At 44.3% G+C, this 23,808-nt stretch overlaps 1 protein-coding gene across 4 annotated transcripts in view; it reads right to left on the bottom strand.

Moving 5' to 3' along the window:
• Nucleotides 1-4,699: 4,699 nt before the first annotated feature.
• TOM1L2 (target of myb1 like 2 membrane trafficking protein) overlaps nucleotides 4,700-23,808 on the bottom strand; it is a 562,608-nt gene continuing 543,499 nt past the window's right edge. For all 4 annotated transcript variants that reach the window (XM_086940832.1, XM_086940834.1, XM_086940831.1 and 1 more), the window contains one exon: nucleotides 4,700-8,776. In XM_086940832.1, the coding sequence (XP_086796958.1) occupies nucleotides 8,631-8,776 (146 nt within the window). In that variant the 3' untranslated portion in view covers nucleotides 4,700-8,630. The remainder of the gene's footprint in view (nucleotides 8,777-23,808) is intronic.

The following is a 23,808-nucleotide window of genomic DNA, read 5'->3' as shown; positions in this document are numbered from 1 at the left end:
AATGGGCTACTGAATGAATGTAACCCCAATATCGCATTTATCGCATCGCATTTATTAGAAGGATTTATGGTTTTACCCTTCCTGACAAGTTGTAAATTACTCTTGCTATAAAAATTAAGGATTCCCTAGTAATCGGCCCTTTCATTCTCTGGATAGAATAGATAATCCTATTGGTGGGTTCAGATGGAGGACAGTGTACCAGGGTTGTAGCCAGAGAAGAGTGGGGCATATTGTTCCTCCTACTTGCACAGAACATAAGATTAGAATGTGTAAACTGGAACCACATATCCACATCTGTTACAAACGCAAAGAAAAAAGTAACAGACCAGCCCTTAAAGACTTTATTTTCAAACAAACTTTATTGGTTTTATTGATAAACAGTAATGCTTGAATACACTCCCACTAAAGGCATACAATTATCCCCCTTTGGGTTATAACGCATCAATACTTCACCAGAGATTCGTTTACCAGTGGAATAAAGTCAGTGGACAAATGTGTAGTTGAAAAAACCTGTACATAATTAATGCAATATGACAAACTCATAAATGTTCAGAAATAACAGACCCCGTAGAACCGTGCCTTCACACCAGCCTATAGAGACTTAAGGTATGAAATACCCTTTGCTTTTGGGATGATGAATAACTAAAAGTAAAGTAATTTCTATTTTTATACATACATCTTTTCTTTTGAACTATCACTATAAAGGCACAATCAATCAATACAATCTGTGCCATATTAATAAGGGGTGTACAGTATTGATAACACAATATTCCAGTTTCTGTATCAAACTAAATAGTAATTGAGAAATGCTTTTGATATAAAAGTGAGCCCCTGAGGAAGGAAGCATTGCCAGTAGACAAGCTAGTAAAAGGGAAATTTTTAACATGGAATTCAAAATTATTTGAAGAGACAAACCTGATATAAGGAATTTGATCTGTACCATTGAAGTATGATTTTCCTGGCATTTGCTTGCACATTAGAAACGTAACTAATTTTGCAATATTTGATCCATTACAGCTGACGGGTCCACTCTTTCCTCACCGGCTGAACGCAGAGTCGGACTTCCACTGTTCAAATCAGAACCCACAGAGATCAGCTGTGGAGTGCCTCAGCGATACTCCCATAGCCCCACCCTCTTCAATATCTACATGACCCTGCTTTCAGCCACCTTCAGAAGCCATAGACACAACATAGTCTGCCACGCCGACGACACCCAGCTGATCTTCTCCCTCACAGACGAACCCACAGCCACCAAGGGCAACTTCCATGACTGGAGGAAGGCAGTCGCCACCTGGATGAAGGACAGCTGTCTCAAGCTTAACTCAGAGTATACCGAAGTCCTCATCCTGGGTTCCTCTCCCTCTGCCTCGGATGACCCAGCATTCGGAATCCCACCCACTCCCATGGACCACGCACAAAACCTCTGCATCATCCTGGACTACTGACTCTCAATGAACCGCCAAATCAACGCCGTCTCATCCTCCTGCTTCCACACGTTTCACCTTCTTCGTAAGATCTTCAAGTGGATCCTCACAGAGTGCAAGAAAACGTTCATCGATGCACTCGCCAGCAGCAGACTCAGCTATGGCAATGCACTCTACGCTGGCACCACCCAAAAACTAAAACAAAATCAACTGCTGACCGCCCAGAACGCCTCCACCAGACTCATCCTGAATATCCAAAGCCGCAACCACATCACCAGCCACCAGAGGGACGTTTACTGTCTACCGGTCAACAAGAGAATCACCTTCAAGCTTCTCACACACGCCTACAAAGCCCTCCACAATGCCGGACTTGCGTACCTCAACCACTGCCTTACCTTCTACGCTTTCATCAGGCATCTCCGCTCTGCCCAACTGCCCTGGCCACCGTCCCACGAACCCGCAAGACCATGGCTGTGGGAACTTCCTTCTCCTACCTCGCTGCGAAGACCTGGAACTCCCTGCCTCTGTACCTCAGGCAATCACCATCGGTGCTGAAATTGAGGAAGGACCTCAAGACCTGGCTCATCGACTTAACGCAGACACAGCCCCCCCCCCCCCCCCCACAACCCTGTGCCTTGAGACCCTTACGGGTGAGTTGGTGCGCTTTATAAAACTCTGTTTGATTGATAACACTTGCCCATTGTATGTTGCAATGAGTGGTGACAACCAAGGACAAACAATTAACAACATTATGGGCTATTTAGGTACCTCAACTGTTAAGCTGCTAGGTTAAGTATAACAAAATAAAACAAGTGCGATATAGGTACTGTAAACTATAGCCATAACAAGATAAATGTAGAGAAAACAGGATTGTATAGCTAAAGCACTGAGATACTCTGTAAAAGGACTTCAAGCATACACATGAGGACACAAGTTGTTTTATTTCCGTTGTGGAGAAAAAAGGAACAGACAATGATTGGTGACGTCTAGTAGGAGATCACGGCTGTGCAGAACCGAACAGAAAGCTTAATGGAAACTGCAGGAGCTGACAGAGTGCATGAACAGTTGTGGGACCAAGTGGGAGCACATGAGAGGAACGCAGCCAGGGATACAACCAATAAAGTGTCAGGGAAGCTACACGGGGTTGGGTGGCTAAGGTAGTCAAAGGAAAATTAGACGCAGCTGAGAAGTAATTGAAAAATGTAGGGAGGTTTGTATTCCCACTCCCCTAGACACAACTCAATATGAAGAAATTAAAGTCTGTTATAGTGCAAATGGAGGGAGGAAAGAAGAGTTGATCAGTGAAGTGCAGTGGTGGCTGGGGTAATGGGGTGATTCATCTGGCATGGAAAGGGATAAAAAAAATCTAAACAATATAAAAGGCAAAGCCACAGTTGGCAGCACTTGGGGAATGCATGTCCAGGTTGTTGGTACTCCGGGTAAATAAACTTCATATTCGAACTCCGATCTCAATTGGGACAAGGAGGACTGGGACATAGGAGCCCATCACTTACACTTCATGGGGATGGTAGTCCTTTACGGATCTGTCCTATGGGATAAAGAACTGTAATTACAGTAGAATATGAATGTACCTCTTTAAAAAAAAAAGTAATCTGATGCATTGGATACTGCTAATTACCGGCCGATCTCAAGAATTCCTCTCCCTGCTAAGATAATCGAAAAGATCATGAATGCCAAACTGGCAAAGTTTATGATCGCTAATCAAGTTACGGAGTCTGCTCTGATCAAAACCACAGAGGAAATTCGCGTATCACTGGACAGTGGAGGGTCAGCAGCCTTGGTGCTGCTAGATCTCTCCGCTGCATTTGATACAGTAGATCACTCCCTTTTGATTCAATGCTTGAGAGAGAACGGAATAGGAGGCAAAGCCCTTGCCCTTTTGTCTTCAGTTTTATCTGATAGAACTCAGTCAGTACAACTGGGAAAATTTCGATTGGCGCCTTTTACTCTCCCTTGTGGGGTTCCACAGGGCTCTTTGTTGAGCCCTACACTTTTTATTATTTATGTTGCAGAGCTGGAGTCTCTGATTAGAAGTTTTAATCTTATCCTGACATCCTACGCTGACGATACTCAGCTGGTGATTTCTACAGTGAACAAGGATATTAATCACTCTCTTAATCTTCTTAACTGTATGCTGTCCCTTAGTCATTGGATGAGCACTCACTGTTTAAAGTTGAATTTCAACAAAACAGAGGTGATAATGTTTGGAAATCTTTTTCCCGCGTGGTCTCCAGCTTGGTGGCCAGACAGTCTTGGGGTTATTATAGATAGAAAGCTCAACTTTAAAAAACAAGTGTCTAAGGTAGGGTAGTGTCGTCCTAATTTTGGATGATACAAACTATTAGAAAAGATCTGCCATTCATACTGAAATCATGTAGAAAATCTCTAGTAACCTCCTTAGTTTTGAATAAACTTGATTATTGCAACAGCTTGTATGTCAAGGTTCGATCAACTGTATTGAGGAAGTTACTGGCAGTGCAAAATGCGGCCGCAAGACTGATTGGAGATATTCCAAAATTCCAATCAGTCAGAACTGAAATCAGAAAACTTAATTGTCTGCCTGTCTGTCAGAGGATAAAATTCAAATACCTCTGTATTGCTCATAAAGCATTACACAGACAGGGGCTGAAATTTCTGGAGGACCTGTTTAGATGGTACTCCCCAAATAGAGTGTTGCGTTCTGCTAACGCCTACCTTATGCAGCCAACTAGCTACAAAAAGATGAATTGGGGTGGGAGGAGTTTCACCTTTAACACCATCAACGAATGGAACTCTCTCCCGTTATATCTTAGGAAAATTACCCATCACTTATGATTTAGGAAACAACTGAAGACTTGGTTATTTTAACAGTAGTTCTTGAACACAACTATTTGAGTCAGTTAGCGCCAGGACACCTGCGGGTATTCGTGTGCTGTATAAATTCCATTAACATTAACGATTACAATCACTTAATTCCAAACCTTGGCATAAAGTAACCTTTGCACTGCTTGTGCCGGTTGTGTGGAGTAAGTGACTTTTCTTTGTAAAGATTTGGTTTTGGATCTTTTACAAACTCCACTACATAAAGGCATTCAGCTTAGAGAGAAGAGTAACAGCCATATTCTTCTCCTCTTTACATTTAGATTTATGATTGCCAAAGTGTGCTTCTATATTTGAACCTAAAATCAGTACTCTCTTAGGACTCACAACAAGGAACCATTAGTTGGAACAGCATGGAAGCGAGCCATTCAACTGAAGAAAGTGTACCAGTGCGGTAGGATTTACACATGTAGCATTTTTATTGGGGATTTATACATGCAAAAATCAAACAAGGGAGATGATATCTGTAACAAGTTGAGGAAGGTCAGCAAAGGTAGCACATTTTTTTGATCTTTACATAAGAACAAAGCTTTATCCACAAAAATGCCAGCTTTTGACATGGAGTTTGTACATTTAACCTTCAACACTGCTGGCTCCATTAGCCTAACCCAATCCCAACCCTCCCTGCCCACCCCAAAAAAATATTTAATATCTTTAGTAAATAAATATTCTCCACTTTTATTCTGAAAGCCTACATCTTTAATATACATATATAAGCTATTACACAGGTTACATAAGTAGTGTTACAATATCTTTATCAGACAGATACAGAATGAAACACAGAATGTGAAGCAGATTTATACCATTGCACACATATGTCCATTGTAGTTTATTCTTTTTAGATGGACGGACTGAGAGAGCAAACAAAAGGGGTTATGGACAAATTTGACTTTAGAGGGCTCCTTTGTGGCATCTCACAACATCTGGGTTTCCCTGAAATCTACCAGATCGCTCTGCAGTAGAAAATAATGAATTTGCAGTGCTTTGTGACAGAGGATGTTTTAACCAGAGTATTGGTCTTCAAATTGAAAAGGTGTCAAGTGCTGGCCAATCGCATCATCAGGACCTATATCTTTGAAAATCACTGTTGGCTTCTAAATTTAAGACACCTTTTCTAGAATGTTAGAAAAAGAAATCAAAGCGTACCCAATGAAACTGTGGCACCAGATTCATTTATGAAACATGTTGGTGCATCTTACTAAGACATTTTTGATACACCAGCATCCACGGGTTTAGCAAGAGGACATAATTTATTAAGGGGCATAAGCACAAAATATAACAAAAAAGTCGATGAAAAACTAAAACGTGAAACAGAGTACGAGTCTATACGAAAGAAAGGAATAGCAATGAAAACCAATAATCTGTTAGTTTTAAAAAGGTTGTTTAAAAGCAATATCCATTTAAAATTCAGCAGCAGTATCTGCTGACTTTGCATGGAAGTCAGCTTTGGCATTCAAACGCGAATACTCGAATAGAGTATGTGGTTACTAATTTTAAGGTGAAACAATTTAAAAGTGTAGAACTGGGGCATATAGAGAGAGCGATTTGCTCACAAGAACAACCTCCTCTGCAATTCCCACCCAACACAGCACAGCACCTTCTTGGGTCTGTATTGCACAGAATCATCAATAGGGTGAAAAAAAGCAAGGACAACAATTTTAAAGTGTGTCCAAATACCTCATAGAATATTTTCTATGGTCAGCAGAATAATAAACATTCATTTTGGAGAGGCCTGAAATCTGAGAATTCAAGTCTTGCCTAGAAGGGTCTGCTTGATCAGTATATCTGAGATATCTTGAAACTCTCAAGCCTGAGTGAAGGTTTTAGGATTTCTTTGATATATCCGAGAAGCAAACATACCTTTATCAAGTGGCTAAAAATCAAACTGGGCAACAACCCTCTAAAAGGAAATGTAGTATCTCCCAGTACACAATATTGTTTCTTTACATTGATAGATTGTGGGCATTGTTTTGATTATTTTGGACAACAATGAAAGTGCAGGTGCTCCGGCTCAGTATGGGCATCTTACGGAAGACTTTATACCCAATTAGAAATTTAACAGCTTATAAGTGCTATTCCTCGGAGCCTAACTTTACTAGTCCATTCAATATATGTAGGCTGGCTACCTAGTTCTTTGTGTTCTCACTCTGGCTTCTGACACATCACTTGCACAAACAATGACCTTAAAATCCCTTGCTATGATTTTCAGCCACAGATTCCACAAAAAACCCAGTTCACTGAAAGACACTGAATTCGGAGCTCAAGTCTGTTACCGTAGGAGAGAAAAGAGGGTGTTATTTAGCGGAGACAATGTTTAAGGTTTGTTTCTTCCTCCTTACAATCTTTTTTCAATTCCATACAGCTCAGTGAGACATGAATACCTCTACCTCTAACAACCGAGCCAATTATTCCCATTCTGAGCAATGTATTGGTATGGATTTAACTGGTCCTCCCAAGTATCCACCAAGGCATATTTCAACTTTATTCAGGATTGAGAAGAAGCTACCAGTGGTAAAATAGAGATTCACCCGCTATAGCTGTGAGATAAAAACTGAAACAAAAACATATACATTTAATTCACACTAACTTTTTTAGGGGTACCACAATCGTGAACTTCATCTATCCTGATTGAGAGCTCAGGTAGTAATACAAGGAATTTGAATGGTTTGGGGATAACCAAGCGAATCCATCGCCATTTGCTGTTTATACTTTCATACAACAAGCTACATAATTACATTTCTTTTTCTGCTATAGTGTGCAATACATTCAAATATTAAGTAAAATAGCCTATACAAAGTGCCCATTTATGGCAATGTTTACATAGTTAAATAAAAACTGGAATTCTCGCAATGCAGCCTAAATCGAGGGGAAAAAAACGAAAAGGCACCAAGCATTCTCAATTTAATTCCCACTTGGTTGACAAAGCGTCAGAACAAAAATAAGAGGCTAAAAAAACAAGAGAGACACAAACAAAAAATAAATAATTTAACAATTCATATGTTAGGTAGAATTAGTGCTTGCACAAAAAGACCAGCTTATTAAGTACACATTATCTGCACTCTGTGTGGTAATTAATCTAGTCTGTATAGTGTGACTAATGCTGCTGTGCATGAGTCCACAGTAAGAACTAATATGGAAATAGTTTATTCACATCGGATGCAGTTCTTCAGAAGTGCAACATCAAAATCAGTATAGGTATAAATCCAGAGACTAACAAGGCAGAAGTTTCTTTCTGAGGTTTAAGAGTATTGTACCAAATATCTATACGGAAGACAGAGGTGTAACAGAAACTAACCCCAACTGTCTTGGTGCTATGCATAAAGTGAACTTTTCAGTACCTCAAAGTGTGGTCAATACCCCGTACCACGTGGACGGTAACACTGCATTAGTCATTTTCTTGTGAGACATTTTTTAAACTCTTGTGGGGGTCTAGCAGAGACCTGACTGGCTCATGGGTCAGTAGGGTGAGCCTATGATTTCATAGCTTGGTTATTCATGGTCTGTGTTATAATGCCGGACATATCACTAACATGCAGACATCTAAATAACCAGGTTGTGAACTGAATGGGATCAGCACAATGTGCTCAGTAGCAAAGATAAGTACTATTATTAATTTTCAAAACCAGTGGGGAAAATTAAGTAGTTGGTCTGCACAGTCTTCAGGAGTCAAGGAGCAGTACATAAGCAATAATATACGCTATCACAGGGTTTCTCATTAAGAGTTTAAAATTCATCCAATACCCTCTATAATTATAGAACCAATTTCAATTTTGTTCTCCAACATTAAGAACCCTGAGATCCTCAGAGCACCTACCCTTAGCAAGCAACAGAACTAATTCCTATATCCTTCCTTTCCCCTTATTAAGCACAGTTTAAAATAATCTTCATTTGGATATGCACACAAACTAACCCACGAATCATCAACTTGAAACAGTAGTGACACCCACCATACTTAAAAAGGTGCATTTGCCAACCAGTACCGTTATCTTGTTCAGCGAACCCAGGTCACACTCCTATGGCAAGCTTATTCATATTTAACCTTTAAAGATGATTTAACTTTAAAATCTTGTCTGCTCAATTTTTTGTCTAGCTTGGGGGGTAAAGAGTGTCAAGTTTTTTTCCAATCTACTAGCCTTCAAGAGTATTTTGTGTTGCGTTAGATGTTTGCTTTTTAAAAATAGCAGTTAAAAACAGGATAAAGTCCATGAGAGGCAGTCTGAGATGGGAGAGGAGCAAAAGCGCCTGGCACAGTTACGGGGAAAAGGTGTACCATACAAAGACTGCTGAGGCACTGGGCTCCTCGCCTGTCCGGATGGAGAAGGTTGGTTAGAGGCCAAAAAGAGCATCCTCCGAGTGCTCAGCCTTCTTCCTGCCTGCATGATTCAGAGGAGCTGGTGCCTCCGTGGGTGGAGAAGGCAAGTCAGGCACCATCTCTGCAGCTTTGGCTCGCTCTTCTAAGAACTTGTCGAACTCTGAAACGCAAATTATTTGGAACGGAAAGAAAAAGCAAAAATGTTAAATTTCAATAGCATTAAATATGTCTAACAGACAAGCAACAGTTAGCTTTTTGGCGACTGTGGTGCTTTTAATCTTTAGGCCCTTCTCCGTTACAAACTACTTCAAATGTTTACTTAGTGGGGACTGAGTGGTGCAACTTGGATTGTAATTTATTTAAAGGGTGAATAAAAAGCAGGACACTAGAGATGTTTTCCTTGCTTCAGTGTAATGGATCATCTGTTAAGCCAAATTTTCCTTATTCTAACACTGGATTCTCTTGTATTTCAGCTGTACAGAGCAGAGCAAATTTCATGAAGACTAGCTTTTCCAGATATTACGCTATCTCTGGAGTAAGGTGTGGAAGAATAATCTTAACGAATTTGGGTGGAGTCACCCATTTGTTCCCTTCTACACACTTTCAAAATTGGGTCTCTATACATGTTTGCCCTTAAAGAATTTCTTACGCAAGACATATAGTAGATGGACGGTCTCCCCAAGGGTCAGCAAATATTTCTAATACACTGAAATGTCTGGCTAATTGGTAGGTCAGTAACTTTTCCATAAATATTCAGGGCCAGGCAGATACCTGTTTTGTCATTACATCAAGGCTACCTTGCTCAAGACGCACGCACCTCGATGAATGGGAAGACTACTCGTTTTATGTGATCTATATGTGCAGAAAAAGGAGAGGTGGAGAGGAAACGGGGTGTGTGAGAGAGACAGAAAGATGCTTAGGTCATGTTGCAGCTGCGCTATATTGTGTAAAGTACTCATCTGCTTCAAACACTGACATACGGCATTTATAAGAACCACATTTCTGTGACATAGATTCGAGCTTCATGTGCAAAGCATCTATTGATGCTGCCCCATTTTTCCAGTTTTTTCAAAGATGCTATTGTAGATTGTATGTGGGATGTTTTAAAAATTCTTACTAATGTTACTCTTGTATGATGAACACATAGTGATCCATTCCCCCGGACTCAAGTTATGTCGTAGCCACAGGGCTATGCATATGAAAATAGCATGCAATGCAGTGTTGACATTTTAGCACCTGAACAATTGCACTTGCACACCCAATTTGCTCACAAATATCTTTCTCTCAGGCAATACTTAAGGGAAACACACAGAAGGAGGTGATAGGTAGGTGTTTAGGAGGAGGTGGCTATGAAACAAAAGTTCAAGTGTCATTACAGTAAATAACGTGTATTCACCTCTTCCTTGAGGCTTATGAAAAGATTGAAAAGCATGAATTTATAAAGGGCAGGCAGCCTTAACTACCATCTGCCCAAACAAATGTATTCAACAGAAACTGACCAAACAGAAAATAAGCTCACCAACAGCCGTCCATGGTATAATGCTTTTATAACAGATGTGAAAAGCCCATATGGCTACTTTGCAGATACCCATCAAAAGAAAATGGTGCAGGAAAGCGAGAGATCTTGCCATTGCGCTCGCAGTATGCACATGAAGACTCTCCAGAGGCAAACCTGTATACCTGTAGAATTTTTGGATGCAAACACCAGCCAATATGCTATTAACTTTGAAAGTGTTTTCCATTAAGGGGATGGGTAGGAAACCACAACTGATGACCAGCCTAATGCAATATCTACTTTCATTCTGCTAAGTAAAGTTTAAAGCAGCGCCTTAATGTTCAACATGTTAAGAATGTCGCTGGAGAGATTAGAGAAAGAATGAGGACACAATCTCCTGTGTGTCATAGAAATCAAACAGGACCACAAGACGGAAAAACACATTGACAAAAATTAGTCTAAGACTCAGAACAGGAAAGAGCCCGAAGCTTGCCAACGAGGAAGGCAGAAATAATCACACTCAAAAGCACAACTATGACCCCAATTGAAGGCCAATATTCGAAAGGACTATGTGCATAAAATAAAAAGATTATATAGGCTCTCAAATATTGCAGCCTCTAAATTAGAGGACACTGATTTAACAAACCTTGAAATGAAAGCTTAATTGTCGTGTTTTATAGAGAAACCCTTTGTGAAAAAGTTCCTGCAGGACCACAACAGCTGCCTCCTGGTGGCACCACAACTGTATGCCTCCACTACAATATGCTACCTAGTTCAAATGAAATCATCAAATGCACAAGAGTGGATTAATGGTCTTGTATCAAGGCCAAGTGGCAAAGTGATATCCACTTGATATTTGAAATGGCTGTGCAAGGCTTTATTGAGGTAGTCTGCAAAACAGAAAGGCTATCATCCAAAATGGCTAAACGGCGTTAAGTTAGACTATTAAGTAGCAGACTTCCAAGCTCAGAGATCTAAGGCAGGGGTGAAGCACCGAGTTATTTTGAGACAAGTTGTCTCTTCTGTCTGGAAAGCAGAGGGGAGGATATTTGCCTTCCAGATAGAAGGTTCAAATCCAAGAACAAAAACCAGTCTGGCCACAGAGTGATCGCAAGAATTAGCGAAGCAACCAGGTGACTCTCTCACCTAGACTATTACCCAGGGGGTGGAAAGGCATGGCAACACACACTCACATACAGAGAAGCAGAAAATATCACACTTGCAGCTGAACAGATCTACCAGTGACAGAAAATAACATTGGAGGGCACCCAAGCTGTTTAGTTCCGACTTACATGAAGAATAAGTCAGTATGTTCAGGTAGTTTGCTTCCTGCTTGGGTGAGGGAGGATGCAGCTTGATAGACTTTCAAGAGAAATGCCCTGAATTATTACTGGTTCCAAAGGTTGATTGTCAATCAGCAGAGCCAACATGGGCAGGTGTCCCCATGTTTCTTGATATTAAACACATGTTGCAGTGTTATCTGTTTATCAACCACCTTCTTGCTGCAAAGGGAGTGCAGGAAGGCCCTGAGGGATCAGTTGATGCCTTCATCTTATACGGGTAGATGTGGATAAGGGGATCTGTTGAGAACCAGAGTTCATCAACTTAGGATGATTCATATAACCTCAGCCTTAACAATTTTGTAACAAAAATAAAGTCACTGACATAGGAGGACTGGGAGGACTTGAGCGATGACCTCCTCAAACCATTTCCAGCAATAGTGTCTGCGAGCCCATCAAACAAGCTGTTTGGGACCTTATCAGAGATGGGGACAAATGTTGACTGCAGGTCCGATCCTGATCACTGATGCCGGCAGCAAGCAAGATGCATTTGCATTCTTAAAAAGCCTGGAAAAACACTTGTACAAAGCACAACATCAGAACCATGGCCTTCTCTAACCATAAGGATGAGTGGAGGGTTAATTTGTACAAAGGTTGCACAGAGGTTGGCCCACATTTGATGACGTGTCATAGTTCGGTCAAGGAGGAGGAGCAGGAGCTACTACTATTCAGATGTAAAGAAAGTATTGATGTTGGGTCGGGCTGAAAAGGGCTCAGTGTGTTGGCCAGCCTGGGTTTATAGGCAATGAAAGTTAGCCACAACAGCAGCAACCTAGCCATGCTGAGGGGAGGGGCTCTTAACTAACAAGCCATCCAAGGCCAAATGTACTGACTACAACCACTTTTCTGGAATTTCCGACAAAGTGGTTGTAGTCAGTACATTTGCCCCTCATTACCTCAACAGGATCTCCCCCCCTTTATGAGGCAGAACTGGAAATTGTATCATGCACTCATCTGGAAACAATCTGTTAACGAGGAGTGAGACCTGCACCTATCTTTTGCATCTAATGAGACAAATGTAATCCATTTAACAGTTTTAAAATATATGGACTTATTTCATTTGTATATTTATCTTTTTGTCCATGTTACTGATATCCACGTTAGGTCTCTTCAGTGATGCCAAATAAGATCAATAGTCCTGCGATGTCACTTTCTATGATGTCACTTCTTGTGATGTTACCAAGGGCGGCTCCTTCACTAGGGCGGAGGAGCGACGCCCCACTACTTTCTCGCAAAAGCAGAAACACAAAATGCTAAAACAACCATTTTATGTTTCTGCTTCCTGCACTGCGAGAAAGCAGAAGGGTTGCGTTGGGGGCGGGCGGGTCTGTTTTAGGGCAGGGGAGGATCGCCTTGCCAACTGCTAAGGGCGCTGACTGTTCGGCTAAACCAGTCTTGCGCACTCTGGCCTTTCTCTGTGTAGGCTGCAATGCAGCCTACATGGAGAAAATGGCCTCCCCATAGGCGCCTGGCTGGTTGGCGTCCTGATCAATCACAACGCTGCCATTGCAGCATTATGATTGGCTTAGGGGAGGGGAGGGAGGCTGCCTGCTTCCTGTTCTCCCCCCCCCTTCCGAACTCCTGCGAGACCCTCCACCCGCGAGTCATGCCAGCTGCGACTGGAAGATACATGCAGATTAGAGGGGCCTCACATCTTCTCTTTCGCCCGGGGCCCCAGAAGTTCTAGGACCGGCCCTAGTCGGAAACACTAAGTTTAAACAGAAGGGGAGTACCTGATACTCAACATTCCAATTGATGAACCTGAGAAACTTTCTATGCTGGGGCCAATGAAGTATGTGTCCTCCAGGTTGATTGTACACTACAATCAAAAGGGTGTCTGTGTAGTGGCTTTCTAGACCACATCATGCAGGAATATTCAGCACACCATAGTAGGTCGATGATCCGGGACTCTAACGATGAATCAGCCATGCTTCTTTTTGATTGACTAAAAAAAATTTAAAACGTTATTCATGGACTGCAGCCCCTTCCTTCCCTGTGAGCTCGGTGAGCGATCTATTAGTTTCCGCTTTTGGTGAAAAATGCAAAATGTGTGAGGGAAGGAATCAAGACGCAAATGCACAAAGAAGCAGCTGGGCCTTAAAAAGCTTTCCGCTCCGCTCAGAGGAGACCAAGATTTAGGACTTGCCATAAGAGTCCCAATTTGCTCTTGGTAATCTACTTGCCAGTAGGCTCATTGAAAGTATCTTATCATCAAAATTTAAGGTCCAGCCATTTGTTCTGCACGAGGTAGCCAGAACTCACCCCTGTTCTGGGATTACTAGTGCTGCCAGTAATAACAATATTCCATAGGTGAAAAAGCAGCAAAAGTCCATGTCATTCTGTCAAAGTAATGTAAGCCCTGGCCTGAGGAAAGGATGAATTCTGGTACATACTCTTAACAATGGAGTCAATGATCTTAAAGTCATTATCCAATGGCACAGAAACAGAGAAAGAATTGCCACACAGATGGATTCCTCCACTATCAGTCTTTGCTTGGAGACCGCCCTAACTGTTACCTACTAAGTTCAAGTAGGGTGTGTTTTATGTTGTCCACTTTGGTACAGTACACACCTACCATCATTAAAGCCTCGTAGAGCTGTTGGTTGTTTATCATGTTTCCACCTAGTTCTGGGGTTCCATTCAGACCAGATTCTGAGTTGTCATAATATTTTTTGGGTTTCTGTTGTAGCCAACGTGTGAAGTGATAGTTGAGCATGGGTCTCAACTACAGGAGTACTATCTGTGCTCTTTTTATATGACTGTGAGTCCGTGGCATATTCTTCAGCTGCAAAGTGTTTGATTTTAGGTCACAGGTGTTTGCAATGGGTCCCGGGGTAGAATTCTGAGTGAGCACGGGAATTTACAATTGATATCCCAAGACTACATTTACAGTCTTACTCCAAATGAACAACCGACTTCAGGGTTAGCAAAGGCGAGCAATCACTGCTTAAGGAAGTAGAACAGAGCAAGATCTCCCACTCATGTTTTTGACAGTCAACTGCTGGGATGTCATTTAGTCTCAGAGCACCTGAATTCTAGTCACCAGGATGGTGCATGGATCTAAAGAGTAGAAGTAAGAGGGCCAATACCAAATGCCCTGTTCTTAGTTTTAGGAGGACTTTGACTTGAGTTCAGATCATCATCTATATTTATGGTGCTATGAAACAATGTTTTTTTATTAACTCCCAATTAATGGTGGTCCTACAATGCTGATGTTAGGAAATTATCAAGTGATTTTGTACTTAGGAAGGGAACCCAAACGAACCACATTAGGGGAAAGGTTTGCAAGGGAATCTAAAAGTATCTGTTTCAACCAGGGCCTAAATCTGCTTTGCGCATTGGGGCATCTTGGGATCCATGTAAAGTATGTAGTAGATTTAATCTGTGATGGGACCTTATAAGAACTTTCGTAAGATTACGTATGGCTACACCTGGAAAAGCAGACTTGAGCCATTAGGGGAATTTGGTATGCCATGGGGATAGGTATCCTTAGTCTGCAAAGACATACTGAAGAAGAAACAAGTTACTTACCTGTAACTTTAGTTCTCCAGTATTGGTAACTTTCATAGATTCCCATTGCTTGTATGTTATGTTATGTTATGTTATGTTATGTTATGGAGCTTTTATATAGCGTGCAGCTACTCACAGGGAGTGTCCCGACGCTTTCCACCCTCAACTCATATTGAAATAACACAACACAGCTAAAAACAAGCAACAGAACGGAACAGAAGAGACGATGAGCAGAAAAACAAACTAAGAGTTAAAAAGCCAGGTCTTCAGGCCCCTCCTAAACTGGAGTAAATTAACAGTACTCCGCAGAGAAAATGGAAGCTGATTCCAAAGCTGGGGGGCTCTGCAGCCAAAAGACCGCCCTCCCGCACGAGCCTTCCTCACCCGTGGAACCACTGCTCTGCAAAGAGCTTCCGAACGGAGGGAACGAGCCGGACGATAAAAAGTCAGTCTCCTCTGCAGGTATCCCGCTCCTGAGCCGTGCAGAGCCTTGTGCATCAGGGTCAGGGATTTGAACTGGATCCTCTTCCTAATGGGGAGCCAATGGAGCGACTGGAGCAACCCAGACGCTCGAGCTCGTCTCCCTAGACCAAAGATCGCCCGGGCAGCAGAGTTCTGCACCACCTGAAGGCGCTGGACCAGATAATCGGGAAGGCCAAGAAAAAGAGCATTGGCATAATCTAGCCTCGAACCGACTAGAGCCTGCACTGTAATCCTCCTATGCTCCTCAGATAACAAAGGCAAAAATTTGCGGAGCATTTTCAATAGTCCGTAGCAGGTGCCGGCCAGGCCAAGAATGTGAGTGCGGAGCGACAGCTGATTGTCGAGCTTGACGCCCAGGTTTTTGGCCACCACTGAGGACTGTACAGGAGGACTCATGTCGGACGGCCACCAATGCTGCCACTCAGGATCGGCAACGCAACCAAAAAAAAGAATCTCAGACTTTCCCGAGTTGGCCCTCAGACCGTTCCGCTGGAACCAGTCGAAGACCAGCGCAAGGCAGTCCCGGATTCTCTCTCCCACAAACTCTTGGTCTTTCCCGCATGTGAAGAGGAGTTGCGTGTCGTCGGCATAAGAGACGATCTGGGCCCCATACGCCTCTACCAAGGCCGCCAGAGGGGACATAAAGATGTTAAATAATGTGGGGCTCAACACAGAACCCTGTGGAACCCCAACTCCCAATGGCGGCATCTCGGCGGAGCTCTGGGAGACCCAGACCGTCTGGCGCCGTCGTCGGAATGGGAGCCTCGGTAATAATATATATATATATATACCTAGGTAAATACACCCTAATAGGTGTAAAAAGGTAAAAAATTAGGCCTAGGCCTCATTATCTTTTGCAGCCTATTGCTGTCATTATGTAAAAGGACCCAAAGTCCCCTTAGCAACCAATCAGATCAGCCTCACCCTGTAGAACCTTCCTGAGAAAGCTCAGAGCCTCAGATTTTCGTAGCCGTTGCTTTGCCACATAATCACCTAGCCCTAAAGTGAGCTTTCCCAGGGGAGGCGGGTGGGCGCATGGGAATCTATGAAAGTTACCAATACTGGAGAACTAAAGTTACAGGTAAGTAACTTGTTTCTTACTCCAGTATTGGAACTTTCATAGATTCCCATTGCTTGTATCAGAGTAGATAGCAGTCAGCATACTTCAAACATTTCGTGCACAGTTACAGAATCATTATAAACTAATGACATCACAGATTATAACAACCATAAAGCAGTAACAAAGCATACTAAACGAAATGTTTGAAAAAACAGGAGGAGGGAAGAGAGGAAAGCTCACCTCTTATTGGAAGAGATTTCTCAGGACTGCCTGTCCTACAGCCGAATCCTCCTTTGCAGCCGCCTCCAGGCAGTAATGTCTCGTGAAGGAGTGTGTACTGCTCCAGGTGGCTGCTCTGCAAATGTCCTTTATGGATACTCCAGCAAACAGCGCCGCTGATGCTGAGACTGACCTTGTGGAATGTGCCTTCACCTGTCCTTGTAAAGGTTTGCCTGCCGCCTGGTGGCAGAACCGGATCGCACTAGTTATCCATCTAGATATCCCTTGTTTTGACAAAGGAAATCCTTTCCTTGGGGCTCCGAAAGCCACAAACAGTTGGGGTGTCTTTCGAAATCCAGCTGTGCGTTGTAGATAGAATTTCAAACATCTCTGAACGTCCAGAGAATGAAGTGTCCTCTCAGCCTGGGTTGAAGGCCGAGGAAAAAAAGATTTCAAAATCACTGGCTCGTTAAGATGAAAGTCCGTCGGTACCTTCGGAATGAACTTGGGGTTCATCCGTAGGATAACTGTATCATTCTTGAACTGTAAGAAGGGTTCTTTGATGGTTAAAGCCTGAAGCTCTCCTACTCTCCGTGCAGAGGTGAGTGCCAAAAGAAGCGCCACTTTCCATGATAGGAACTTCAGGTCCGCTTTATGTACTGGCTCAAATGGCGGTCTCATTAGCTGGGCCAGGACCACATTCAAGTGCCACACCGGAGGTGGGGGCCTAACTGGCGGGAACACTCTAAACAGTCCTTTCAAGAATTGTTTGATTACTCTCGCTGATAATAGAGAGGGACCCGATCTTGTTCTCCTATACCTGGAAATAGCTGCCAAGTGGACCTTGATAGAAGCATGAGCCAGACCTGCTTGTGCCAATGAAAGAATATATGGTAAAAGTTGATGCGGAGCTGACGAGAAAGGATGTACTTTCTCCCTCTGACACCACAAATGGAACCTCTTCCATTTCGCTCTATATGTCTTATTAGTGCTAGGGGCTCGTGCCTGTGCCAAGATGGTCCTGCATTCTTCTGGGATGTTTAAATCCTTAAACTCTCTGTATTCAGGAGCCAAGCCGCCAACTGAAGCGAGCTCGGGTTCGGGTGAAGAACTTGGCCGTTGTACATAGAGAGCAGTGTCAGTTTGGGTTGCAGATGAATGGGCGGTGTCTCTGATAGAAGAAGCAGCTCCGTGTACCAAAATTGGCGAGCCCAGGCAGGCGCTATTAGTATCATCCTGCACCTGTCCATCTTGAGTTTCTTGAGGACTCGAGGAATTAGGGGAAATGGCGGAAAGGCGTAAACAAACGCGCCTGACCAGGACATCGAAAGGGCATTCCCCAGTGACCCTCGATGGTGTTCCCTGCTTGCGTAACACCGGCATTTCTTGTTCCCCGGTGTTGCAAACAGGTCGATCGCTGGGGTCCCCCAACGTGAGAAGATGTCCTTGATCACTGCGTCCTCCAATTCCCACTCGTGCGAGACTGCTCTCAGGCGGCTTAGCGTATCTGCCTTCGTGTTGCATACTCCTGGAAGGTGTTCTGCTACGAGTGTGATGTTCTGCGCTATCGCCCATTCCCACAGTATTTGGGCTTCCTGTGAAAGCAGTGGCGATCTTGTGCCTCCCTGCTTGTTGACGTAATGCATTGCGGTGGTGTTGTCCGTCCGCACCAGGATTGCTGAATCTGTAATCCTTGGGAGGAAAGCCAACATTGCCAGTCGAATAGCTCTTAGCTCCAGAACGTTGATATGTAGACGACGTTCTTCCGGAGTCCAGTGACCACTGACCTGGAGGTCTTGCATGACCGCTCCCCAACCTTGAAGAGAAGCGTCCGTGGTAATGACCTGAGGAGCCCTTGCAGCCTTGAAACTGAGTCCCACAGTGAGGTGAGATCTTTTCATCCACCATGAAACCGACCGTTTCATCCGCTGGGTTATCGTCACCCTGTCGTCGAACGAACCTTCCACTTGTCTCCACTGAAGGTCCAGCTCCTCCTGCAGGGGGCGCATTCGCAGCCTGCAATGCGGAATCAATTGAATACAGGATGAAATCGACCCTAGAAGAGATTTGTACATCCTGACCGTCATCCAACTTCTCTTTTGGCAACGGGTGGCTGACAATATGAGTTTCATCTGTCTCTCTTCCGATGGGAAGGCTTTGCACTCCTGAGTATTGAGTATCGCTCCCAAGAACTTCACCGTACTTGCCGGTTGAAGAACTGACTTTTCCTTGTTGAGTTGTAAACCCAGGTGAATAAAGAGGTTCAAGCACGTGTCCACTGCCTTTGATGCCTCTTGCAAGCTTGGGGCCTTCAGCAGCCAGTCGTCTAAGTACGGGAATACTTCCAGCGACTGTCTCCTCAGAAATGCTGCTACCGGTGCCAGCACCTTTGTGAATATCCGATGAGCGGACTTTAATCCAAATGGGAGCACCATGAACTGGAAGTGACTCTTGCCTACTGTAAAGCGAAGGAAACGTCTGTGAGCTGGATGGATCGGGATATGAAAATAGGCATCTTCCAGGTCTAATGTTGCCATGTAGTCGCCTGGGTTCAAGAGGCGCAATATGTCCTGGAGTGAAATCATCCGAAACGATAGTTTCGTGAGATAGGTGTTGAGCTCCCTCAAGTCCAGGATAGGACGCCACTTTTGTTTTGTTTTTCGGATCAGAAAAAATCTGGAATAGAAACCTTCTCCCCTTTGTGATAGGGGAACACGCTGGATCGCCCCTTTTTGAAGCATTTGTTGAGCTTCCTCTTGAAGAAGGTTCAGATGGTTGGAAGTAGTGGCGTGGGGAGCTCTTGTAGGTGGAAAGTCCTGGAATTCTAGAGTATGCCCATTCCGGATGATATTTAATACCCACTGATCCGATGTAATCTCTTCCCAGCTGCTCAGATGTTGTGATATCCTGCCGCCCACTGGAGATCCCAGAAGCGGAGGAACAGTTGGCAGAGTCGGGAGGCCGCTATTGACGCTTGCCAGCGTCCTTGCCCTGACGCCCCTGTCGTCCACGAGCGTTCTGGCGAGAGAAAGACTGGGATTGCGACTGCCGCTGATAGTATTGATTGCCGTACTGTGGCCTGTAAGACTGCGACTGCTGTGAATATCGCTGTTGCTGATAACCTCCTCTAGGTGAAGAGAAACCTCTTCCTCGTGCTCCACGGAAGGGTGTCTTTCTATATTGCAGGTTCCCCAGAGCCCTTGCTGTCTCCGTGTCCTTCTTTATACCCTGTAGGGTCTCGTCGACATGTTTCCCAAACAACATGTCCCCGTCGAAGGGCAAATCCAAAATCCTATTCTGGACCTCTGGCCGGAAGTATGTAGCTCTCAGCCATCCTTGTCGCCGAAGAACCGCTGCACTGCCTAGGGCACGGAAAGAGATGGTGGCGATGTCCATCGCGCAATCAATCATCTCTGAAGAGGAACGTTGTCCCTCTTCCAGAAGTTTCTGTGCTTCCGCCTTCTGGTCATCCGCTAGCAGATTCACATAGTGTGCCACATCACTCCACATCTGGCGGTCATACCTTGCTAGGATCGCCAAGGCATTCGCCGCTCTGACCAGCAAGCTAGCCATTGACGAAAAACGCTTCCCAGCGTTGTCCAACCTTCTACCCTCCTTATCCGGCGGAGTCGTGAGGGTGGCCGAAGGATTCCGCGATTTCTTCTGTGCCGCCTGCGATATGACCGAGTCAGGTCTAGGTTGTCCAATCAAACAGGCGGGACTGTCATCCGGAGCTTTGTACTTTTTCTCCAAGCGCGGAAGAGTTGGAATGACCGTCGCTGGGGTCTGCATCACTTTCTTCCCTTCCTCCCATATGTGCTCCACAATGGGAATCGAGCGCACGGCCTTACGGTATGCCTCCTTGAAATCGTATAAAAAACAATCCGTAGATGTTGTAGGCATCGCTAACTTAAAACGCGCTGTGGCTCTTTCCATCAGGCTGAAGAAACCTCCTACATCAGCCGGAGGCGAGTCGACCGGGTCTGGCACTGGTGAAGCCGGATCCGGAGCTATATACTGGTTCCATTCACTCTCCTGGTCTTGATCTTGGTTTTGCCCCGTTTCATCCTCATCCGAGGTATCCACTTGGACTTGCGGAGGATATGCCCTCTCATGTTCTTCCTGTGCAGGCCTTACTGACTGTGCTGCCACCACCTGCGGTTGAACCTGTGCTTGACCTTCCACAGGTTGCGACCCTTTCTTGCTCCTATACTCCTCCAGCATCGCCCTTAAGTCTGTTAAAAGACTCATAGGCATCGTCACCATGCCCTGCTGTGGTTGGGTATCTTGGTATGCAACCTGTCTTTCTGGCCGCTGTTCCTTCTGATAATAATATTCCTCATCCAAATCCGAATCATGGTATTTCAGATTCAATTGAGATGGACTGTAAGCATCCCCATACATCTCATTTTGCTCTTCTGAGTAGTCATCTTCATCCAACAAAAGGGGTGGAGGTAATGATGGTACTTTCCTTGGAGAAGTCATATCTGGGGTTATCCTCCTCCTTCTGCTGTTTTCTGGCGCTCCTGTCGTCAACGGCGTTGAAAACAAATCCACCGTTTCCTTGATCTGAATCGTCGTCGACGGGACCGTCGACGAGAGTCCCTTCACCGTCGACGGCATCGTCGACGGAACCATCATCGTCGCCGGGTCCACCGTCGACGGCATCGTCGACGGCACCGTCGACGGGTTCATCGTCGACGGGCTCGTCGACGGAGCTGTCATCGTCGACGGGCTCGTCGTCCTCGTCGACGGGATCGTCGTCATCGAGATTGCCACCGTCGACGGAATAGTCATCGTCGACGGGATGGTCTTCGTCGACGTGGTGGTAACCGTCGACGTGGTCATCGTCGACGACGCCGTCGTCGATCCGGTCTTCGTCGACGGAATCGACATCGAGGTCCTCGTCGACGCTCTCGTCGTCGTCCTCGTCCTCGTCGTCGCTGGGTGGCTCGTCGACGACTGAGGAGACAAAATCACCTCAGATGTTTTAGAGTCCTTTTTGACCCCTGTAGAGGCCTCTACAGTCGGTTTTTTGACGGACTTGGCTACTTTAACCTGGTGGGAAGGCCCAGCCGAGCTCTCATCCAGTTTAGCCTTTTGCACCTGTAGTGCCTGCCTTTCCCTCTCCTTTACACTCACGTGAGGAGATTCGATAGGCCCTGGCTTGCCAGACCTATCAGAGGTCACACGCACAGCCTTTAAGGGGGGTTCAGTTGAAGTGTCCACAGACGATCCGCCCCTCTTCAATGAAGTTTTCGAAGATGTTGATCTGGCATCTTCCTCATCACCAGAAATTACTTCATCCCTCCTTTCCAACTTCCTGAGCCACAGAAGCAGCCGTCCTTCACGATCACGGAGGGTTTTAACAGACATTCTCCTGCATATACTACACTTATCAACCTTATGGTCTGGGTATAGACAGTAAATACAGTCTTGATGTTGATCCTCTGTATAAAGTCGTTTTTTGCCACAAGTGGCACAAGACCTGAAAAGGCTCTTCTTTTCCTTATCAGCCATGAAAAGCTGAAAGAAATCCTCAAAGAAAAACTGGTTAAACAGTACCTCAAGTTGAAGTTAGAGCAGAGCTCTAAGGAGACTCCCTGTCACCAACGAAGCGGTAGAAAATCTGAGGCTCTGAGCTTTCTCAGGAAGGTTCTACAGGGTGAGGCTGATCTGATTGGTTGCTAAGGGGACTTTGGGTCCTTTTACATAATGACAGCAATAGGCTGCAAAAGATAATGAGGCCTAGGCCTAATTTTTTACCTTTTTACACCTATTAGGGTGTATTTACCTAGGTGTATATATATATATATATATATATATATATATTATTACCGAGGCTCCCATTCCGACGACGGGGAATGATACAAGCAATGGGAATCTATGAAAGTTCCAATACTGGAGTAATACACTGGTGTTCGGCATGGGATACTTCTTGGTGTACGCCTTAGTGTAGCTGCTACAAACTGGCATTGGATCTGAAGGATCCATTACCAACAGTCCAGAGATTATGTTCCTGAAAATAGGCGGTTTCAAAAATGCCCACTAAGAAAGCACATTCCCAAGTGTGCATCTAGGCAAGAAGAGTTTAGCAACCAAATACTGGAGGGACCTACTGCTCAATGCTATTTAGAAAATCATAATCCCAGCCACTTGAGAGGTAGTATCACCAAGACAGTCGATTCTCTAATAAATGGTAACTTCTTTTACAAACTTGAACTATAAGGCGACACCACCCTCTACAACACTCCCAACAGAGGCGGAGTCCCTCAGATGTTCTACTGCATGTCATGTGAAGGGAGTCTCCTTGAACTCTGCTCAGTTTCTTCAGCTATTACTTCTTTTTAGATCATCCAAGATTATATTTCATGTTTAATTCCTCTGACCCTGGCACTAATATGTCAGAGTAGCAGAAAACAAGGTAATGGACTACAAAATATGTCTAACCTTTTCCTCAAAAACTCTCACGTTCAGAGAGAAGAGGCTATTATTGGGACTACAGAAACTTAAATCTGTCACTTCTGACGAGGATATTGAGGATTCCTTCACCTTACAGGAGAGGTCAAAGGGCGAGGTCGTGCCAAGGGACTCCAAAGGGCACGCAGAAAAGCCATAAAAAAGACTTACCATGAGTCTTGATAAGGCACTTCTAACAGAGAGAAAATATCAAGGACGGTTGTCTATGACGCCAGCATCATCTGTGATTACCTCGTCTATGATAACCATGCCTAGGACTGCCTCATTTACGATGGCATAGTTTACGGCGGCCTAGTCTGCGGCATCCTCATCTATTCTGCATCCTCTACGGCAGCCTCGTCTATGGCGAAGGCCTCATTGATGACAAACATTGTCGACGTCAGCCTAGTTGTGTACGTCCACCTCGTTGACTATGATCTCGATGACAATACAAATGAAAAAAAGCACCGTAGTCATCAACAAAAACAAAAGACACATAATCCAGAATAATTTAATGTCACAAATGAAAGGGACTAATATGAGCACGTCTACAACAGTCAGCAATCTATGGAGAGACAACAAGTAGAGCGATTTCACCACCTCGCTTCACCTCCACCTTCAGAACA

This window comes from Lissotriton vulgaris, chromosome 10, assembly GCF_964263255.1.
Source record: "Lissotriton vulgaris chromosome 10, aLisVul1.2, whole genome shotgun sequence".
In the NCBI taxonomy this organism is placed as follows: Eukaryota; Metazoa; Chordata; class Amphibia; order Caudata; family Salamandridae; genus Lissotriton; species Lissotriton vulgaris.
The sequence above is the reverse complement of the archived record's forward strand: the minus strand, read 5'-3'. Positions and strand labels throughout refer to the sequence as shown.